Here is a 22,021-nt window from a genome sequence, read left to right on the forward strand (position 1 = left end):
GGGAAAGTTGGTGGTTTTTCTGCTTGCAGATTGAGAGCTCAAAATAAACACTGGTAAGTCAGATTGGAAATGTTTGACCAAACAAACATCTTCACTCCTGTGAGTGTACCCCTACCTCTAGCCTCTCCTATTCCAGCGTGTACTCACCCAAGAAAGTCTGAAACTTGACTCCCCCATCTCTCCTTTTTGTAACAGATGAAAAATTAGGAAACAAACGTGGTTCTTCAGTAATGAGTCACTCAACTCATCAGACACTTTATTTCCACTCTTGAAAACAAGCGAACTCACTTGTACCTGAAAAGCCTTCTAGCAGACATTGGAGAAAGACCACTCTGACCTTGGACTGTTCAGCCTCTCATCTGCTCATGTCTGTCTTTCTGTTTGTCTGGAACAACCCCCGCCCTCCAGCTCACAGCGTCTGTAATTATGCTCTCCCGGGGGACGCTCGCTTTGTGAGCTCAAACGTACTCTCCGTTTCCATTTTATATTCTGTCGTCTTCTTTGCTGTTTGTCCCGGGGTGTTTTTAATGGAAAAACTTCCCATGCAACTCTCAGAAATCCTAAGACCTGGGCTGGAAGGGACCTCAGGGGGCCATTGAGTCCAGCCCTTTGCAGATGAAGAAGCAGGATCAGAGGTCCCGGGCCTGGCTCAGTGTCCCATTAGAGACTAAAGCAGGAGGCCCGGGATTTGGACGTGGGTCCTGGGACTCCAAGGCCAGCTCTCCGTGTACTCCACACCACGCTGCCTTTGCCATGGCATGGGCGGAAAGGCGTCTATTCGGCTCAGTCGAGGAGCTTCATTCACTGTAAGCTAATGAGTTTTCTACTTGAGTACAGTTAGGGATGTTTCAGGGTTGTTCTTACAATTTGTTTTCATTTCAAGGAAATCATTGTTAATTTATGCATCGTTTGACCTACCTTGCAATGTATTCTAACCTGGTGAGAAATGGACATATTTATTTTTGTACAAAGCGCCTCTCTGCTGTTGAGTTAATAAAAGTACAAAACCCACTGTGTGTGGAATCTGTAGTGAGACCAGCTCTGCTGCCCCAGGAGAAAGGACGAGCAGACTCGCTCGTTCCAGGCGCAGTAAGTAAGAACAGAGGATTTACTTGGGCCTTCAGGTCGGGAACGGTTTTCAGATTTAAGAACGGGGTCGCGGTCACTTCTCTAAGTTGGGAACCTCAAACCGATAATTTCTTGGCAGAAGCAACGAAGACCCATGTTCTTCTCCAAGGCTTGAGCAGAATCACTGAGCTACAGAAGCCCCGGGTGGCGGTCACGGTCTTGGCCAGAGGGTCTCTTCGGCCCAATCAGCTAGTCCTGGGCTTGCTCATGCTACCGATCACAAAAGTGATCCTTTCCTCTGAAGGGGAACCACCGAGGGGAGGGAGTGTCTCAGCTTTGGCGTAACCCGGGCAGGCTTGGGAAAGCTAAGGAATATCACACTGTTAGAAAAAGGTTTTTTCGGGCAGTTGTTGGAGTGTTTTCTGACATGAAGATGACTCGGCTGAATGGAAGTTCTAGGTCTGTTGGGGTCCCCAGGATTCAATTCAGTTAAACTCAAGTACCTGGTTAGCAGTAACTCTCGCGAGTGCTGGGCAAACTATGGTTTTACTGGTGTGGTGGACTCCTGGCCAAAGGCAGAGTCGAGGCCCTAGTCTGTCCAGAAAAGCACATTGTCTTTAGTAAGTTAATGCAAACCCCGCAAGGAGGAATTTCCAGGAGAGGACACTAGCCGGGCTTGGAAGGGTCGCCTCCGGAAGGTGGCCATGCTTTGGAGGTGGATAGAGGTTTGTCAGACCAGTCCTTGGGTCCTGATGTCGGGTTGTGAGGGGCGGGACTGCAGGGAAGAGGGAGCTCGGGCCTTTGAGGACCCTTGTGGGAGATAAGGAGACAGCGACAGGCGTGTTAAGGGGAGTAGCAGTGGTTGGACTGGGGCAGGAATAAAGGAAATCTCTAAGTCGCTCATCCAGAGGACGAATTCTAGAGCTCAGACTAGGCGCTGCATGTGACTCCCATAAGCAACGCTGTGGCCATGCCGACAGTTGTGTGCTGGGCAGGAGTGCCAGAAGCTGATCCGGCGCTGGATCCGGCTGTGGGAGCCGGCGGTTCTCCCGCAGAGGTCCTACGTGGTGCAGAATGTGGATTAGGGAAGTCAGTGGGGTGCTGTGGGACAGAGGATGGGGGTGAGAGCTACCCCCTGGACCTCTGCAGTCGAGTCATTCGCCTTTCCTGGGCTTCCTTCAAAGGAAGGAGCTGGGACACCATGTCTCCCAGGCCCCTTCCATCTTCATACCTGAGACCCAAGCAGAGTAGTGTGGAATAAAATGCCAAAGACTGATCGCGGTCAAGGATGGGGTAAAGTCGTGCTGAGGTGACGTAGTTAAGAATCAGAACCAGGAATTTTAACCCGGTCTGGTGCTTGGTCCCCGTCTCCCTGCCTCTTCAGGCCACTTTGGAGATGGGACTGGGGAGATGGGGAAAGTCAGAGGTTCTCATCTATTCAACTGGATTAGCAGGAGCTCTCCCCAGAGGCAAAGCAATAATAGACATAGTATCCCCTGGGATTCCAGGACTTCTGAATTGATCACTTTGTGAAAGTTTTTTCATCAAAATGACTCAACTGGCTTGGAGCTCAAGGAGTGAGTGTGTGTGTCTGTGTTTGTGTGTGTGTGAGTTTTTCCTCCCCCCTTTTAATATCCCAAGGGTGGAGCTGCTCCCTGGCTCCAAGAACACGGGTTTTCTTGGTCAGTCAGTCAGGGAGCGGGTCTGTTGAGGGTGTCTGCACTGTGTGTGTGCGCATGTGTGTTCTCTGAGCAGGGCAGTGGTGAGCCAATTGGACAGAGTTTGCATTGAAGCAAACTCTTCGAGCTTCCTTACGCTTTCTTCCCCCTGCCCTGAAGTCCAAGCCAGACCAGCCCCGTGCAGAAGAGGGAGAAGGATGGCTCAGTCCAGGATGGCTTGCCTGCTCCTCTTCATGCTGTCAGGAGCCTTTGTCCCTGCTGTTCTCACAGGTAAGAAGGACTTTTTTTATTTCCAATCTTTCACCAGCCTCCAAGGGGATGACTGATCCTCCCGGGGCTCCTGTGGCCCTCGAATTGAAAACTGACTGGGAAATGACTGGAAATGTTGGAGGGCGATGAAAAAGGCCAGGGCTCGTCTGTTGGAAGTTTCACAAGGACGTTACAAAGTGTAGAAACGGACCGGAATATCTCAGCTGAGGGGGGCTCCCCGGGAAAGGTGGGGCAACAACTTCTTATGGGGGTGCAGTGCTCCAGGGTGTCTCCTAATGGGTTTGTGACTGTGCTCTCCACAGTCGGATCGTAATTAGTGGCGTTTTCCTAGCCCGAGAGAAGACACGCAGAAAGTACTTCACACGTGTTGAAGTGCGACGTAAATGCCGGCTGCCATTATTATTTCGGGAAGGAGCAGCAGCTGCATCGCAGAGGTGAATGGCCCCTGGGTGACTACTGTAGGAAGCCTGTCAGAAGTGGAGGCCAGAAGGTCTCCACTGGCTGAAGGGGAAGAGGGGCCGGCGGGAGGAGCAGCCGGAGCGTGGGACGGGGCCACGAGTTTTCATTCTCATCTGGGCAGGAGCAGATCGCAGATTGGCTGAGAGCAGGCAGGTTTGTGCAGAAGTTTTTGTCGGTACGAGTAGGTGGGACCCTGTGTCACAAGACCACTAAGTAGATGTGAGGAAATGTGCTTTTAACTTGGCGGGGGTGCGCCTCAGCCTCCACACAGACCAGGGAGGGCAGAAAATTGGTTTGAAGTTAGTGGTTAGTTCTCCAGCTCATGGACGGGCTCTGCTTGTTTCTGTCTGACTTTGCCCATGAGTGCCTTTTCCTCCTCCTTCCCTCCAGCACCGATCGTTTGAGGTCCTCGACTCCCAGACGGCAGGTCCCAGACCCCCTCTGGGGAGCCCCCTGGCATGTCAGTTTCCCCGGTGGTCTCAGGGTAGCAGGGTGACAGTCTTAGCATTCACCGGAAAAGTCTGTCTGTGGAGAAGCCCTAGGTCTACAGAAGGGCCCCAAAGTGGCAGCCGCAGGGACACCTTCCTCCAGCCACCTGGCCCAAGTCTTGAACCTCGTTTTTTAAGCTCCCAAGGCCCGGGGACGCCCAGAGCCCAGGTTTACATGCAGGGAGCTGCAGGAGCCATAGTCAGTGTCAGTCAGGTGCACATGTACTTCCCCCAATAGAGCCTTAAACATTTCCCAGTTATTCAGACAGCGCCCACCTATGTCCAGGGACCCGCTGCCACAGCCCTCAGCAGCCAGGCCAGGGTGGGGCAAGGGGACCGCCAGCTGAGCCCCCGAGTGCCTGCAGCTGGAAATGTGCGGCTGGGGATAGGGCGGCCGTGGGGTCACCTTTTCCTCAGCCGGTAAATGGGCATAAGAAAACATCCACCTCCCAGAGATTCATGAGGCTCAAAACGTCTGTAAAGCACTTTGCTACTTATCTTTTCTTTTTATATCTCCTTTCCCCACGTGTCCTGTCTCTCCCTATCAGAGAGCAAGCTCTTACAACCCAGAATGAAAAAATGGGGGAAACGGTTTACCCAAAAAACGACCCCCAGAGGGGCAACCTGGGCAGTGCAGGCCCCGCTCCCCGGCCACGTTCCTCTCCTCTGCAAACTGGCCTTTGTAGGTGGGGGGGCACCCCCTGTCTCCTGTGTCCCTGCTTTATGAGTGTTAGAGCCTGAAGGAAACGCTCTCCCGGCCATGACACTGTGGCCCTCCAAGTGCCATCTGCGTTTTACTGGTCTCGTTGTCATTTAGCTTTGCCTTGTTCTGGCCATTTCTGTGATTGCTTTGGTTTGGGCAGTTTCTGGCAGGGAAGCCATTGGCGCAGATTGGCAACGTTTGTCCATGTTAACAGCTGGCGTTCATGGAACGTGAGGCTGCGGAGGGATTTCTGTGACCTCCAGGTCTGACAGTGACCTGTGGGGCTCCCAGCTCAGAGCCCCAGGCTCGGGGCCAGGCAGCCAGCCAAGCCTCTAAGGCAGGATTAGAATTCAGAGCTTCCAGTCTTGCTGATAGGGATCTGAAGGGCTGTCCCTTGGACCTCGGGGCACACTGCCAGGGTCCCGGGGCTGGTCGGTGGTTTCCTTAGCACTGGAGCCTTCCAGGTGAGGAAAACTCCCAGGGCGTGGCCTTTGGGGAGTTCCTGGGGCTTATGCAGGGGTGGGGGCGGGGTATTTGGCCCCTGGGGGGCTTCTGGGACCAGCTCTTGCCCCAGTGAGATCACCCTCCCCCCACTGGCCTCCCATACATATGTAGTGTTTGATGATACAGGTAACAATAAGGGGCTTCCTGTCTCTGGCTGGCTTCCCTTTTAGGACGCCCTCTTGATCTCGGTTATGGCAGATGCTTTGGGCTGTTTTTCCAGAGGAAGGAACAGATTTGACCCGACTGTGTATTCCCATGTGGCAGGTGGTTGGCCGGGGTCGAGGGTATCCTTGTGCCCGAAGGAGACCCAGGCAGTCGGGTCCCTTCCCCACATCTGGCTCGTTGCTCTTCCTCCTCCCCCTTGGCCCAGGCTCCACTTGTCCCTACTGGGTTCTTGCCGGGACAGCCGTTGGGGCAGCTAGGCCCGGCCTTGCCCAGAGGAGGAGCCCAGGAAGTCGTGGGCCTCGGTGCCCAGGCTGTGGGCAGAGGCAGGGAAGGAGGCTTCTCCGGCTTCTCCATCCTTTCCCCCCCTCTCCCCCTCCCGGGTATCCAGGCTCAGTGATAACCAGGTTCCTCTGCAGGAGCACCTGGCGGGCTCCCGGGGACTGGGCCTCTGGTAGACAGCTGGAAATTCCTATTTCTCCTTCTCAGACTGTCCTCCCTCCCTCTCCCGACACAGCTGGAGGCTCGCAGAGGCCCGGGCTGAGCAGGGGCTGGGGCATGCTTCCCCCTGGCTTCCGGCCCTTTCCTCCGGCCCTCCCCCCGGGTTCGGCACCGGGGCCACAGGGCTGGGGCTGGAATTGGAGAATGTGGGGGCAAACCCCAGCCCTGGGAGACGGGCCGGCCAGTTTGCTTTGGGGGGGGGGGGGGCTGTCTCATTTTCTTCTCCTGTACATGGCTCGGGAGTTCTCCTCTTGAGTCCTGGGAGCTGATTTTACGGTTGGATGATGACTTTACTATAGTCTGTTTCCTTAGGAATGATTGAAGGAGCCAAATCCAGCTTTTACTGAGTCAAGGCCTGAGCTCAGCCCCTAGGGGCAGAGGGGAAGTCCAGGCAGCCCTGGCCCCGGTGCGACCGAGGAAGGGCCAGCTTGGGGAGGAGGGGCCTGGAAGCCCTGGCCACGCTAGGCTCTCCTGCCTGAGCTGGCCAGGGCAGGGGGCGGGAGGGCAGCACAGGGCAGGTGAGGACAGGGGCCGCGGCGGGTCTGGGCTCCGTTGGCCAGGGGAGGAGAGGAGCCGGTGACCGCCTCTGGCTGGGGAGGGCGGGCGCCCCTGCACACCCAGCCCCTTTCTCTGGGTAAACAAGTTTGTTTAACGTTGGGCCCGGCCGCGGTGCTCCCTGCCCCTTCGTGCTCGGCCCTCACAGAGGGGCCTTTGTGCTGGCCATGAAGGGCGCTTTCATCCCTGCCCTGGCCGCTCGCCCACCTGGGGCCGGACAGCCTGCTCCTCACTGCCTGGCTCACTTGGTCCCTGCTCCCCAGAACTAACAGGCGTGAGGGAGGGAGTTGGGGCTACGGCGCCATTTTAGGGAGCAAACTGGGGGTCCTTCCTGCTCCCCCCGGGGGCGGCTCTGCCTGGGCCCCCAGCAGCCTGAGCAAGGATCCCCGGCAAAGCTCAGGCAAGGGGTCCCCCGGCCCTGCTCCTGGGGGGCCTTGTCGTCACACAGTTGCCCGACACCCGCTTGGCCTGTGGCGGCTCCGACCAGTGGGAACCGAGCAAGCGCCCTCCCCTCCCAGAAAGCTTTAAGTGCCTGGAGACGGCCCCAGCAGCTGTCCGGTTTCTCATCGGCCCCTCATAGAGCTGACGCCTCCCGCACCCGCATCTGTGGCCTTCCCAGAGTGGGGCTTCTGCAACTCAGCACCGGCCCTGAGGGGAAATGACCATCCTGGGGGCCCCATCATCAAGTTTGTGGTCCCCTCAGACCCCCAGATCTTTTTTCAGAAGAGCTAGCCGTGTCTCCCCATCTTGTCCTTGTGCAGGAGTCGGGCTTATTCCCCCTTGCACTGTCAGTGCCCCACCAACAGGCACGTCCCCGGCTCTTCATCTCTCCCACTTCTGTGTTTGACATGTGCTCCCCCGGGGAGTTGGGAGAAGGGATGAGCCAGCACGAAGGGGTGTGGGATAATCGGGATAATTGTCTCTGGCCTCTGTGATTGGTTGGGAGCAAAGTCTGTCCCTGAGCCGACTCCCGTCCTCCCTCTTCTCCGGTGCTCCAGGAGTGACTTGATGCCCGTTGTCCTAAACGAGATGTCTAAAGGCAGTGGCTGTTGCCCCCTCGAGGCCCGTGTCCCAGGGACAGCCCAGCCCCCACAAATGTGGAAGGCCCTCCTGTCTCCCCCCCCCCCCCCCCCCCCCCCCAGTTCCATCAGCCAGTGCTCCGGTACCATGGGCCACACCCTCGGGAGCCAGCATTCACCCCTTTCACCCCCTGCTCTCTCCAGCCTCTGGCCATGACCGTCCTTACTAAAATGCCGCTATCGTTTCCCCGACGAATCTGGCCGACGGCCCAAAGGCCTGAGTCCGGTTGGGAGAGGGGACCTGGAGCCTGCGGCTTTCTCTGCCTCCCTGTGACAGGCCGACCCCGGCCTCCCCCGCAGCCTCATGCAGAGGGCCCGACCTCCCTCGAGCTCCCTGCCCTCCCCAAGGAGGCCCCTGGCATCCGTCCTGGCGCGGGCTCAGGGCACTGTCGCAGCCCATGGGGAGGATGGGCGTGGGGCAGGTGCATCCTCCCGGTGGTCACTCAGGGATGACCTCCTGGCTCTAACACCCTCTGAGTTGGGAGCAACGTGGTCCAGGGCGGCGGGAAGAATGAAGCATGTCCCGAGGTCTCTGCCTGCTCTCGAGCTGTTTCTTGGGGTGCAGGCCCTGTCCGCGGGGAGCCATTCTGAAGGGAGGGATGCAGAGGAGAGGCCAGAGCATCAGGTCAGGGGGGATCCTAACTCCCATCCAACACTCGGCCAGGACCTGGGACTGAGGCTGACCCCCTTTTTACGGAGGGGGAAACTGAGGCAGAAAGGGTGAGATCTGACTCCCAAGTCACCACCAAGGTGCCCGGAACGAGAGGAATCTTGGGGTCATTAGTGAGGTACAAAGGTGACAGAAGGGGAGAGGCACATGCTCTGGGGTCAAACCCAACCCTGCCCCTTCACCTCAGGGTGGCTTTGGTCCAGTCACCTGGTCTCCCTGGGCCTGGTTGTCCTCGGCTATAGGATGAGGGCCTTGGGCTCCAAACCTTCTAGGCTCCCCTCCCACTCCACATCCAAGATCCGAGCCTCAGTTTACTCTGTTGTAAAATGTTCCCTCCTCTGTGACCAAGCGATGGTTACAGGGACAGTGGCGGGGTACCCCAAAAGGCCTAGTTGTTTGCCCAGATGAATCAGTCTCCAAATGAGGGCCCTGAGAAGCAAACTCCCCGAGCCACCACTGGAGGAGCAGCCGTCCTCCCCTCCTACCCGCCCCCCCCCAGTGTCCCACTGGAAGAGCAGCCGTCCTCCCTCTTCCCCCCTCCCCCCTGTCCCCCAAGTGTCCCCTTCCCCCCCTCCCCCCCGTGTCCCATTGGAGGAGCAGCCGTCCTCCCCTGCCCCACCCACTGGCCCTGGGGAGAGGGCCGGGCCTGTGCAGGGGCGTCCTCAGGCTGGCCGGCCTCCCTCTGCGCGGCTGCCACTGGGAGGAGAAGATGGGGCAGCTGTGAATCTGCCCCTTTGTCTGGGGCTCTCCCAGGTATGCCAGGACGAGCTGTTTGTTTACCTTTAGGGCCTGGAGGTCTGTTAGCCCCCAAAGCCGGGAGCTGCGGGCAAGCAGGCCCGCGGAGGACACTCGGGCCTTGTCTCTTGAGAGGATCAAACGCTTTTCTCCAAGAGATAAAATTAAGCCATTGACCCCCCTGAAACCCATCTCTGGGGGGGGGGGGTACGGACACCAGAGCCCTCCCTCCCTAAGGTGGGATCAGGGTGGGAGCCGCCCTCCCGCTGCCCACCAGTGTACACACGGGGCAGTCACACCTTCCCACAGGAGGGGCCTGGATAAAGCAGATCTGTATTTCCTCTGACCTTGTTTCAGCCCAGAGGGTTTTTCCTTTTTTAGTTTTTATGACAGTCCAGAGGCTTTTACCACCTTTGTGGGACCGTGTCATCTCCCCAGGCACCGAATCAAGGCTTGGGGCCGCCTGGAGAGGAGGCTCTGGTGCCTCCTGGGGAACCCCACACCTCAGAACCCACATATCCCTCTTGATCTTGCGTTTGCCTGAAAACTGGAGCAGGGGGCACTTTGTGGGACCCAGCAGCGTCCCCGGGATCATCACAGTGGGAGGGGGAGGATGCAGAGTCGGGGGGAAGTGGAGCCAGTCGGCTTCATGGCGGCTGCTGCCGTGTCCTCCTCCTGCTTCCCACTGCCCCTCATCACCCAGAAAAAGGGGGGAAATGCTTGGAGCCTGTTAATTATCCCCCCAGATCTGATGTAGCCTGCAGCCCTACACACACAACCCCCAAAACTCGTTCAAGAGAAAATATTGATAACTATTGTTGAACCAGCTTATTATGAACCAGCTAGACCGGCCCAATAATTCTGGCTCAAGGTTAAGACCGTTAATAAGAGACTTGTGGAATCAGAGACATTATAAATGCAGGGGAGGTTGGGGGGGGCACAACCAGTGCAAAGGTGAAGCCCATGGAATCCAGCTTCTCTTTTTACAGATGGGGAAACCGAAGCTCTGAGAGGTTAGGTGACCTTGTCAATCACACGATTAGCTTCTGCCTCCCTCTGGGTGCCTTCTGTCTTAGGGGTAGGTGATTATTTCCTCATCCTCCCCATTTGAATGTCAGCATGTTGGGGGCAGGCGCTGTTTTAGCCTTTGTCTTTGAGCATGTAGACAGGGGTCCTCAAACTATAGCCCTTGGGCCAGATGCAGCAGCTGAAGACAATTATCCCCCTCACCCGGGGCTATGAAGTTTCTTTATTTAAAGGCCCACAAAACAAAGTTTTTGTTTTTACTATAGTTCTCCAACAGTCTGAGGGACAGTGAACTGGCCCCCTAGTTAAAAATTTTGAGGACCCCTGTAGTACATAGTAGGTCCCTGATAAATGCTTGCTGCCGGAAGCCCCTGAGCCTCATTCCGAGGGGAGCCTCGGGGCAAGCCTGACAGTCAGGACTGGGAGGTTGGGAAGCCGGAGCCGTTCTCCAAGCCGAGATGTCCCATCTCGTGGCCCTTCCAGACCCACAGTGTTTGCGAGGGGCCAACCCAGGGACCTCTGTCCCCGGGTGGCCCCCTCCAGGCCAAGTGGTTGCGGGAAGGGGTAAATATTGGTCCAGGGTGGGGACAACTGTCTGGCGCGCCTTTCCCTAGCTCGTTGTTGATTGACCAAATGTTTGTGCTTGGGCCCTATTTTTAGTATGTTTTGCTGTTCCCACCTCCCCCTGTCCACCCACCCACCCACCCAGGACCACGAAGGCCCTTTTGCTTCCAGCCTCCCCTCACGCCTCCCCATTGAGAGTGTGCCACTAGGTGGCTGAGATCTGCATCTGTCCCCACCTAGAGATGTCCAGTGTGGCCAACATGGCGGCAAGCGGAAACTGAGGCTCAGAAAAGAGCCCAGCAAAGAGGAGGCAGGAGGCCCAGATTCTCGTCCTGCCTTTGCCACATGCTGTGGCTTTGGGATGGATGCTTCCCTCTGAACCTCGGGTTTTCCATCTGTAAAAGGGGGTTGGTGGAGGTCTCTGGGGTCCAGCTGCGAGTCTCGGGGTCCTGAGAGGCTTGGGTCTCCCGTTACCGCCGCATCCAGTTCTTTGAACAGAAGGATTATCACCAGGGGAGAGAGCTCGGGACAGTTAGCGCAGCCCTTTACCCAGTCATCCCATCTCTGAATTGGGGATAGGGGCCTCTCTGTGTATAAGGCCCAGGGCAGGGGGGCGCTCAGACCCCTTCTTCCCATCCTAGATGCCCAGCCTCCCCTCCCCAGGGCCCGGGCCCAGCCAGGCAGCCAGGTGCTGGGCCCCGGGCGCGGGGGCCTGAATACCGAAGGCTTTTCCGTCCCTGGGTGACATTCCGCGTGGTTTCAGTGGGGACCTGTGGAATGTCTCCCCTGCTCGCTGGGGCCTCTCACTTGTCCCAGTCGCACAACAGAGGCATTGATGGGCCCGCCAGGCGGCTCCTCCCTGGGCAAACAGCCCCACCCGGCCAGGCTCTGCTCGCAGCCTCCCCGGGAAGAGTCCGATACCTGGGAGAGGCCTCTGATCTTAACATCAATCCTGAGCCGGAGGGAGCCTCGGTGGCCTCCGTGTGTCTGCTGTTCAACAGAGAGTCTTTTTCCCACTCCCTCTTCCCTGGCCCCGGCCCAGCTCCGTGAGGCTCGGCCCAAGCAGCCTTTCCTCATCCCTTCCCTGCCTGCCTTCAGCGCACAGTAGGAGCTTAAATACTTGTTGGCTGGGGAGCCAGTGCTGCTGGATCAGAGAGCGCAGGGCAGAGGGTAAGGGCAAGACGAGAGCGAAGGGACTTTTGTACCTATAAAAACCGTACTGATGTGATGTCTCAGGCACAGGAGGATGTAAACTCCCTGAGGGTAGGGCTCGCCTCTTGCATTGCTTGTATCTAGGACTCGGCCAGCCTGGAGCTGAGTGGCTGTATGAGACGTGTTGCACTAGACCTAGAAAGTCATCGTTCATGAATGTTGATGTCAGCAGGGAAGGAAGTTTCAGTTGGAGGGAAGCAGGGAAGGAAGTCTCTCTTAGAGGGTCCTGGGGAAGCAGGGAAGGAAGTCTCTCTTAGAGGGTCCCCGGGAAGCAGGGAAGGAAGTCTCTCTTAGAGGGTCCCGGGGAAGCAGGGAAGGAAGTCTCTCTTAGAGGGTCCCGGGGAAGTAGGTAAGGAAGTCTCTCTTAGAGGGTCCTGGGGAAGGACCCTAAGCAGAAATTCTTCTGCTGCTTTTATCGATTAGTCTAATAGAACAGCCTTGGAAAGAAATGTAACACCTTTCTGGATCCCAGTAAAATTATATTTAATTGGGACAAATGTCACATCAGTTTCCTAGACACAGGATAAGAAAGTTTGTCTGAAAAAGAGGCAGAGGTTTCCGATTCTCGGTAGCGGAGCAGTTGAGTGGTACCAGAGGGCACAGAGTGCCAAACCTGCAATCAGGGAGACTTCAATGACAATGTAACCTCAGATACCAGCTAGCAGTGTGGCTTGGTCCCTCAGTCCCGTCTGCCTCAGTTATCTCATCTGTCGAATGGACCGGCTTTGGAAATGGCAAAGCACACCAGTATCCTTGCCAAGAAAATCCGAATAGGCTAACAAAGAGTCGAAGGCAACTGAAAACCAACCAGCTCACAGCAGCATGTTCCGTAGGAGTCCGGAGCATGAGAGATTTTGGCAATCGAAGCTGATGTGATCTCGGGGTCTAGAGATTTTAACTGTATTTGTGCCATGGACTCCTTGGCTAGCAGCCTGGTAGATCCCATGGGCTCTTTCTTAGAGATTTCTAAAAGCATAAAATAAAAAAGTGTTGCCAAGGAAGCCAATTCTATTGCAATACAGAAAAATTTTTTCCATCCATGGTCACATGCTCCTTGAAATCCATCCAAGGATCCTGGGGTCCATGAACCCTGGTCTAGAGGATGGGAGCAAGGCTAGAAATCTCAAGTCATGCCCCAAGGGTTATGTGGAATGAGTTGAGGATGTTTAGCCGCAGAAAGAAGGCTTTGGGGGGCACAGTATTCTAGTATTGGAAGGTGCGCCCTTTGGAAAAGGGATCAGCCTTGTTTGCTTTGGTCTCGGAGGAGCCGGGACAGCCAGGGAATGGCAGAGGCAGACTGGGGCTAGATTTAACGAGAAGCTTCCCAGCACTCAGAGAAATCCAGACAAGCAGAGTGGGCTGCTCGAGGTCTCCAGGGAAAGGTTGGATGGCCACTCACCAGGCCGCCCACAGGACATATAGACCGGGGTATTAGCGCCCTGATTTCTCACTCTACAAATGACATTGTAGAAAATTCAAGGGTTAGCCTTGGACGGCTAGGGGCCTGCCTCAGTCCGAGAGGAGGGTTTAAGAATCTGATTGGAGAGTGACCCACGTCAGCCTCTTGTCCGTCATCCACACGGATCAGTCCTGCTCAGACTCCCAGCGCGACGCCTTTGCTGGGGGCAGGACTCCCGGGGATAGGAGGAGGTGCTGGAGATTGCACATCTGTCTGTTGCCCTGGGAACAAGTATGGAGATAGAGCCAGGCGGGTTTGATGGGACAGGAGCCCTTTAAAGGCGGGGGCCCTGCCTCCTATGTAGGGGTTCCCATGGCACGCAACAGAGCTGGGCATGATGGGAATGGTGCCCTGTGCAGGATTTCCGAGATAGTAAAACCTTCCAAGTTTCCTAGAGAGAAAATTCCTGTCTCAGGTACTGGATTTTAAAAAGTAATGTTTGATTGAGAGGAAGGAAGAATATGATTCAACATCAGTTCTCAGACCAAGATTCCCAGTTCTTTGCTAAAATGAAAACTATTTTTTTTTACGTCGTTTTCTCCAGTGTCCCTCTCTTTCCACCTCCCAGAGCGCCAGCCACGTAAAACATTAGATGCTCAGAAAGATGGGCAGCCACCTTAGGGATGGGAGGGAAGACTCAGGCTGGAGCTAGATTTGGGAGCAGATTGGGCCCCTCCCATTCTGAGGTGGTATGGACAGCCCCACCAGAGAGGGCCCTGGCTTCTGAGCAGATGGCTTGGCAGGATGGAGCATCTGCCCGGGGATGCCATTGTCCTGGGCTGGCAGCCCCAGGCTGCTATGCTCCGCATCCTCCAGAGGAGAAAAGCAAAAGAGATTGTTAGAAAGCTCTGTGACTGCCCTGGGCGTGCTGCACCTTTCTACTCGAGTCAAACAAGAAACACTTCTTAAGCACCTACTGTGTGCCAGACACCCTGCTATGCCTTAGGGACACGGAGACGGTAAATTACTCACTCCACTCTTCTCCCCAGAATCAAATAGGAAATCATCTTAGCTCTTTCCTGTTTGTTTTATTTGCCTCCAAAGGCATAATATTCCAGTGATGTTGGCTTAGTGTTGTTTCCCCCCACCCTGCTTCTTCCCATAGCCTCTGCAGTGACCCTGCCTGGGCTGCCCTCGCTCCTCCCCTCTATCTCCTGGCTCCCCGGCTTCCTGCAGGGTCAGCTCAAACCCCATCTTCTGCCAGAAGCTTTTCTAGTATGCCCCTCGGCACACGCAGCATGTTGCATTTCCCACATGCAAACGCTGCCTTCCCTCTGAGATCACACCAAGGTTTACCCAGAAACCCTCAAAGAGGGGAAACCAGGCCCACCGCCTCTAGAAGCTCACTCATGATGTAAAGGGGCTGCGATCTGTTTTAGTGAATGAGACTCACTGAGGGAATCAGTAAAGAATCATAGAACAAACTATCACAAGGGGAAAATGAATCCTTTACAGCAGAGTTTCTCATTGCAAAAAAGAAAACGCCAGAAACAAACCTTGTACAACTGGACTAGAAAAACTGCAGCATGCTGGAATCACGGCTATGGCTGCTGATGCTCCGGTGCTTTATCAGCACAATCGCACCGGAGCCCCTCTCCAGCCCAGCGACTTTGTAGTGCAGAGAGTTTCACTCCCATTTTACAGATCCAGAGTCTGAGCTAGAAGCAACCATCTCAGGGAAAGCTAGTTCAAACCAGCATCTGACAGAGGAGCCCCCATGATATTCCGGAGAAGCTGAGACTTGGGTGAGCTCATGATTATGAGCTGCTAAGGGTTGGAGGTGGAATTTAAAGTCGAGAGGGCTTTTCCTGCTGTGCCCCCAAAACTGAAAAAATAAGAGGAGCATGGACATGAAATAATACAAGGGCTGAAAGCGGGCAAGAAGACGGGGACTGATCACAATTTGCAGAGACTATGGGTGTGAGGCAGGGAGGAAGGCAAAGGAAGGGAGTGTGGGGACAGGAACTGTGTGAACTATTCCATCCCTGTCCAGCAAGGAGCATCATGGCCAGGAGAAGCCGAGCTCCGTCCCCTCTGACATGTCCCGGCGGACCCCAGAGGCAAGGCCTTTGCCAGTAAGTGGCCCAGCCCTTCTCCCCTGGTGGAGGAATTTCCTCATTAAAGAGTTCCCTTCTCTGATGAAATCCCAAACCTAGACAAGTGTACTAGGTGCTATATTAGGACATGGAGACAAAGACAAAAATAAAAATGCCCCTTTCTTCTTCGAGGGGAGGGATGGGAGCAGCATGGTCACTAGTCAATCTGTAAATGAAAATGAAGCAAAGAGAACACCGATAACCAAGGGTAGTTACTAGATCGAGGCGCTGTGATGCAATGAAAAAAGGCTTTGGAGGTGGAGTGTTCAAAGGGTTTCAAAGTCTGGCTCGGCCACTTGCCACCTGTGTGATCTTGGACGAGTCTCTGTCTTGGTTTTATCATCTGTAAATCTGCCTTAAAGGTCAGCTGAGAGGATAGCGCTTTGTGGACTTTAAAAGTCGTAAAAATGAAAGGTATTATCATCATCATCATCATCTTATTCTTACCTCACAGTTGCAGTGCTACGATTCTTTTTTTTTTTTTTTTGCTTGAAAGTGCTCTATTTTAATTTTTTTCTAGTAAATTTATTTTTAATTCATATTGCTTTATGAATCATGTTGGAAGAGAAAAATCAGAGCAAAAGGGAAAAAGCATGGGAGAGATTAAAAAAACACACACACACCGAAAAAAGAAGTGAACTCAGCATGTGTTGATTTACATTCGGGCTCCTTGGTTCTTTTTCTGGATGCAGATGGCATTTTCAGCCCAAAGTGCTGCAGTTCTTTATTTTAATATGCATTAGATTGTCCTGGGCGGGGGAGGGGGCAAGTAACCGCTATTTGTCGATGAATAAACGCCGTGGGATGGAAACCCATCTTCCATAGGGTCATTGGAAGCATCCTTGGGACGGATCCAGTAGTAGACAGGATGGTGGGGAGGCCATATTCCTCGTCCTGCTCCCATGTCCTTTCAGTTTCTTCCACAAGGACTCCATCTTTTGAGTTTTTCATTGCATCTACTTGGAGGTTGTGAGTATTCGCTATGGCAAAACCTGTAACAATGCTGTTCTTCAGTTTTTCTGGATCAGTGGAATGTCCAGGCAATTGTGGCATCAGTTTTATCCATGAAATGGTCCAGTTCTCATAGAGATCATTTGTCAAATTCTCAAGTGTCTCCTTCCCCCATTTAGTTTCTTTAGTTTAGTTTAGTTTCACTTGGCAGTAGCTGAAGGGAAAGAAATGCCTGTGGGTGAGACAGCTGGGTAGCTCAGTGCATAGAGCACCAGCCCTGAAGTCAGGAGGACCTGAATTCAAATCCGACCTCAGATACTCAACACTTCCTGGTTGTGTGGCCTTGGGCAAGTCACTTAATTCCAATTGCCTCAGCAAAACAAACTCTTTGGGAGGGCATTTTGATATTCTGGAGTTTGCCTTTGGCTTTCTGCAAGTCTTAGCTAGAGTCCTACTTACTGCATTTTTCCTGTCCCAGTTCTCCCGTCTCAGGGCTCGAGATTATGTTTCCCTCTCTGCATCTTATTTGTATGTAGTACTTTGTATGTCATCTCCACCATTAAAACACTGGCTCCTTGAGGAACTGCTTTTTTGCTTTTACTTTTGACCATGCCTGGTACACAGTAGGTGCTTAATAAATGCTTGTTGGCTTGATTTGTACTTGTACGAGGATTCACCACTGCAAGTTTCTGATGCATCCGAGGCATTCTGGTCTATCATTCTGGCCACCTGTTTGCATCTTCCTAGGGTTTCAGTAGCGCCAAGTTGTTAGTAGCCTACAGTGGTCGGTGGTGTTCCTTTGCCAAGCCCGTGTGGACGAGCCATTCGTGCCTTCTTAAGGTGGATTGTCTGCTGAAGGGGGTTAGTGAGTCCCAGGCTGGGCTGCTGGTGTTCAGTGCCTGACCTCGATGCCGATCTTGCTGCCGCCTGTCTCCTGGCATCTTTCTTTGTTCTGTTTTCCAGCAGAGTATCCCCAAGGCCCTGTGCCCACCCTGTGGAACGACCCGGGGGAGCTGCCATCGGGAGTGGGCCCCTTCGAAAGCACCACCCACTCCCACGCCTCCGACGCCACAGACCTCCCCGTCTACACCTCCGAGTACGAGCCGGAGGACACCACCCATCTGCACCGGCTGGACAACGAGACTGGTACGGGATTGATTCTCTCAGGGGTCTTTGGGGGGTGGGGGGCGAATAGAGGTTCGTCTCTCCCCGAGTAATCAATTTCTTTCTCCTTACTCCTGACACATACCTTTCCCTCCCATTCTGAAAGAGGAACAAATCCCCCAGTACCCCCGGAGGGAGGGAAGGGCCTCCAGCAAGTCCTCACTACCTCAGTCTACTCATCTGTAAAAGGGAGACTTTAGGGGCTACTAGGAAGAGAAAAGAGGAGTGCTATGACCCCTGAGGTCAGAATATTCCTCCTCCAGCCTCAGCAGAATTAGGGGCCTGGGAGAAAGCTGACTGGCAGAGCAGATAGGGGATCTGGGTTCAAATTTTGACTCAGCCGCTTACCACCTATGTGACCTTGGGCTATTGAAGGGGGAAGTAAAGGGAATAAATATATACATACCCACTCTGGGCCAGGCTCTATGCTAAGAGTTTTACAAATGTTATTTGATTCTCACAACAACCCTATGATGTAGATCAGGGGTCCTCAAACTATGGCCCACGGGCCAGATGCAGCAGCTGAGGACGTTTATCCCCCTCACCCAGGGCTATGAAGTTTCTTTATTTAAAGGCCCACAAAACAAAGGTTTTGTTTTTACTACAGTACGGCCTCCAACAGTCTGAGGGACAGTGAACTGGCCCCTTACTTAAAATGTCTGAGGACCCTTGCTAGATGCTGCTATTAGCCCCATTTTATAGTTGAGTAAATTGAGGCAAACAGATTAAGTGACTCGCTGCACAGCTAGTTAGTGTCTGAGGCTGAATTTGAACTCAAGTCTTCTTGATTTCAGCACTCCCTTTACTGTCACCCAGTTTCCCATGAGCCTTGTGTGCAAGTGTATTTGCATGTATGTATGCACATCTGCATGTGTATTTGCATGTATGTAAATGCACTCGTGTGGGCACACATGTGTAGTGGGTGCCCATGAATCCTAGTTGTGAAACAGAGAAGGGCCTGGGTAACTCACAGCCCTTGCTGTATCTTTGCAAAGATAAGAGGATTCCAGGCTTAGGAACTGACTCCCTGATTCTCCCTTTCCCAGTGTGATTTCTTGTTACCACGCCGGGGGCCAGTCAGGAGGGGAAGGAAAGAAATGTCTGTGGGAGGAAGATTAGGGCTGTCCTTACGAACCCATTTACTCATTAGACCCCAGTTTGGGCACCAGAGGAGGCTTCGGGTCACAGCAAGACGCGGAGCCAAGGTTCAACCCCAGCGATCATTGAGTCTAATCTGCAGATAAGAAAACTGAGACTGAGATGGGAAAGTGTCTTGTGCAAGGTTCATAGGTGGACAAAGGTGCAGACTTGCTTCCTTTGATTCAAATTCAGCCTTTCCTGGCACCCCCAGCGCCTCTGCCTTCATTCCACAAACAGTGATTGGGGGCAGCCAAAGCGCTGCTGGGCACTTAGGGAAGCAAGACCCAGTGTTGTCATCCTGGAGCTTCTGATCTGGCAGCCAAGTGCAGTGAGAAAGCCCTTAGCTCTCGAGTCAGAGAACCCCAAGCACCTTTGATGCTGGCTGTCGGTCTCTGGCCTCAGTCCCCACACTAAAATGTGGGAGCTGGATTACATAAACTCTGAGCCCCTTCCAGCCCCGCCTCTCCGATCCCGTGCTCCTATGCACCAGGTAGGTCAGTCTGTCGCACAACTACAGGAGAGAGACGGCTTTTGTGGAGCCCTGTCCGGCTGCTGGGAGTGGCCTGGCCAAAGAGGCGGACTTTTCAGTCTCGGCCTTAGAAGTGTCCGGACCAGGAAAGAAGGTATCTAGAGCAACTTGTGCATCCATAAATGATTGCCAAGTGGAAGAATAATGACAGAAACACCTAATGCGATAGTTTTATGCCTCAATCAGTATTTCCTCCATTCATTTTGCTCCGGGATGATCCCGTGGGGAAGATGTTGATTTGGGAAGGGATGGGCCAGGCTGACTTCTGAGCTCCCATCCAGCTCTGCAGTTCTGTGTTCACGGTGCTGGCACCCTCCTCACCCCAGGCCTTTGGGCCACATTTTGAATCCCGCGCTTAGGCCTGGATCCTCCACCTCTCACTTTTCCCTCTGCCTTCCCTAGGGTCCTTGGGCCCCGGAGCCATCGCTGCCATCGTGATCGCCGCCCTGCTGGGCACCTCCGTGGTCCTGGCATTGATCGTCATCACTCTGCGAAAATTCTCCACATCCTGAATGAAATAAAAAGGGTCTTGTTTTTCCTAACATCTGGATTTGGCTAAGCTCACTTGGCACAGCCCTATCTTCTGTGCTCAACTGTCTCCTCTTCCTCCTCCTCTGCTGCTCCCTGGAACCCGAGATAAGGAAAGGCCCAAAGGCCCTTTACCAAGATTCTTAGTTGCCTCCTGCTGGTCCCAGTAGTCCCAGGGTGAGAGATTGGCCCCATAGAGCATCCTGGGGTCCTCAAGCTTGCCCGGGGTGAAGGGTAGACTTAGAATGGGCGACCCTTTGGTGGTAGGATTGTTTCTTACATGCGGCTCTTCTTGGCTTTGGCCTAGAACAAGAATCCTTACCTAGAGAGTTCAGGGGGACTCATGACCTTGGATGGGGGAAAACTGAAATTGAGCATTTTATTCCGAGAAAGGGTCCATGGCCTTCACTAGATATATTGGGGTCCTGGACACAAGGATGAAGCAGCTTTGAGTGAAAGGCTGGATTATTGTGGGGGTGTGGGGGAGACACAGAAGCCTTGTTTCTTGTTTCAGCTGCCAAAAAGCCACTTGTTCTGCCCTAACTTGTCCTGCTTCCTTTTTCACTCACCTGAGAGATCACAACCTCGGGATTTCCCCCCAAAAGTCCCTTTCAAAAGGGAGCAGAAAGGCAAGATAGAAAATACGATAATTCTTAATAATTCTGAGCCCGTCTCCTGTTAGCCTCAAATTGTGTTCATTGATGTGATAACCCATAATCATTGGCCTGGCCTGTCAAAAAGGAAGCCATATTTGGCTGGCCGCGCCCTCTTGTGAGACTGCAGTCTGGGACGGAGACGGAGGGAAATGGGCTTTTTCTCTGAGACATGGTCTGAAGCCGGGGGGTTAGTTTTTCCCCTTCTGGTGTCACCGACTCCTCTGTCGGTGGAGGGTTTTCGCATGCGTGGGGTGACAAAGGAGCCTAATTCTGTGGAGATACAGTGATAACGCTATTTTATAAAAATGGCAGAGCCCCAGATAAGAGTCCCTGACCGGCTTCCACCCCAGTTCCCGCAGGCAGAGCTCCAGCTGGAAAACCTGACTGCCAGAGCACGTTTTCCAGAGTAGACCCTCATCCAAAGTGACTCCCCCAGCTTCTTGTTTAGCCTGGCATTCTCAGTTCTTGCCGGTTGCGTCCTGAGCTCAGTTGTCCGGGCATTCCTTCAGCCTAAGTATCATCTGTGCCCTCTAAATTGTAGCACCGTGGAGGGAAACCTTGCTTACTGAGCTCTGCCTTCGGCCGGACCCATATTTCCCAAGCAAAACTGTCAAGGAAAAACTCCTGCCCCAGAGGGGAATGGGCTGCCTGGGAGGAGGCCCTGGAGGTGAGGGATGATGTGGGTTAGGCTAGGTGGCCCTGGTAAATCTGAGAGTCCATGATTGGGGGGACCTGCCATCAAAAAGAATCTTAGAGAGCATCTTGTCCCCTTGTTCACTTTGGAAAGGGAGCAGTGCCTCCAGAGGTAATGTCTGCTTCCCTTACTCAGCCTCTGCAATATCCCTCTGGCTCCCAGTAGGAAGAATGCAACTCCCAGCATGCTTCAGGCTCTGGCTGGACTCAAAACCCATTCCCTCCTCAGCAGTTTTCTCCTGAATCTGGATAAGAGGAGGCTCCTTCAGAGGGGAGCAAAAAACCTAAGAGACACATGTCTGGGGGATTCACCTGGATTTCCCACCCAGGTATAATGACAAGAAAAAGGAGACTTTTGCTTTTGTTTTTCAAAATTTGATTCTGTTTTCTTCATATACCTCAGGTGGCCTGATTTTTAAAAGATCTGGGAACATTTCCATTGAGTTTAAATAATAGGGTGGCATGATGGGTTTGGAGCCGGAGGAGCTGGGTTCAAATCCTGTCATATGCAAACCTATGTGATCTTGGACAAGTAACTTCAAGTCCCTCGATCTCAGTTTCTTCAACTATAAAATGAGGTGGTTGGACAAGGTGACCTTTACAATCCCTCTCAACTGACTCTGGTTATCTGAAAAAGCAGGTCCAGTCCCTAAGCATCTGCTCTATTTTACAGATGAGGAAACTGAGGGCCCAGAGAAGGGAAGCCACTTGCCCGTGATCACCCAGGGAGTAAACGGCACAGCCAGGATTTCCACCCAGACCTTGGACTGCCAAGCCAGGGCCCTTTCCATCACACACACACAGTTTCATGTGAAGAGAGGAGTTAGAATCCACCCTTCTCCCACCTCCTGTTCCCGCTCCCCGGCTGCACGTTTCCCCCTTTCCCCTTAGAGCCCCAGTCTTATAGCGTGGCCCCATCTCCCATGGCACAGGGTGGGGTGAGGAGGGGACCTAGGTTAGACAGCTAGGTTTGCCCGATGCCCCTGAAGAGACTGGAGTCTCGGCTGTCCAAAGGAATGACTATCTAATGGTGGCATTCCAGGAGCCCCTGAGATTTGTGGCTGGGCGTCCCAGAAGTCCTATTTAGGACCGCCGTCCACCACAGACCCTTCCAACATGGAGACCTGTCT

General features: G+C 53.8%; 1 protein-coding gene across 1 annotated transcript; it reads left to right on the top strand.

Moving 5' to 3' along the window:
* Positions 1-62: 62 nt before the first annotated feature.
* Positions 63-21,424, top strand: SNORC (secondary ossification center associated regulator of chondrocyte maturation). The gene is made up of 3 exons (XM_012549893.3): positions 63-3,017; positions 17,145-17,327; positions 19,417-21,424. Exons 1-3 carry the CDS (start codon positions 2,945-2,947, stop codon positions 19,524-19,526), a joined length of 366 nt encoding a protein of 121 aa, XP_012405347.2. The 5' UTR covers positions 63-2,944; the 3' UTR covers positions 19,527-21,424.
* The last annotated feature ends 597 nt before the right edge of the window (positions 21,425-22,021 follow it).

Source organism: Sarcophilus harrisii, chromosome 4 (genome assembly GCF_902635505.1).
Source record: "Sarcophilus harrisii chromosome 4, mSarHar1.11, whole genome shotgun sequence".
Lineage (NCBI taxonomy): Eukaryota > Metazoa > Chordata > Mammalia > Dasyuromorphia > Dasyuridae > Sarcophilus > Sarcophilus harrisii.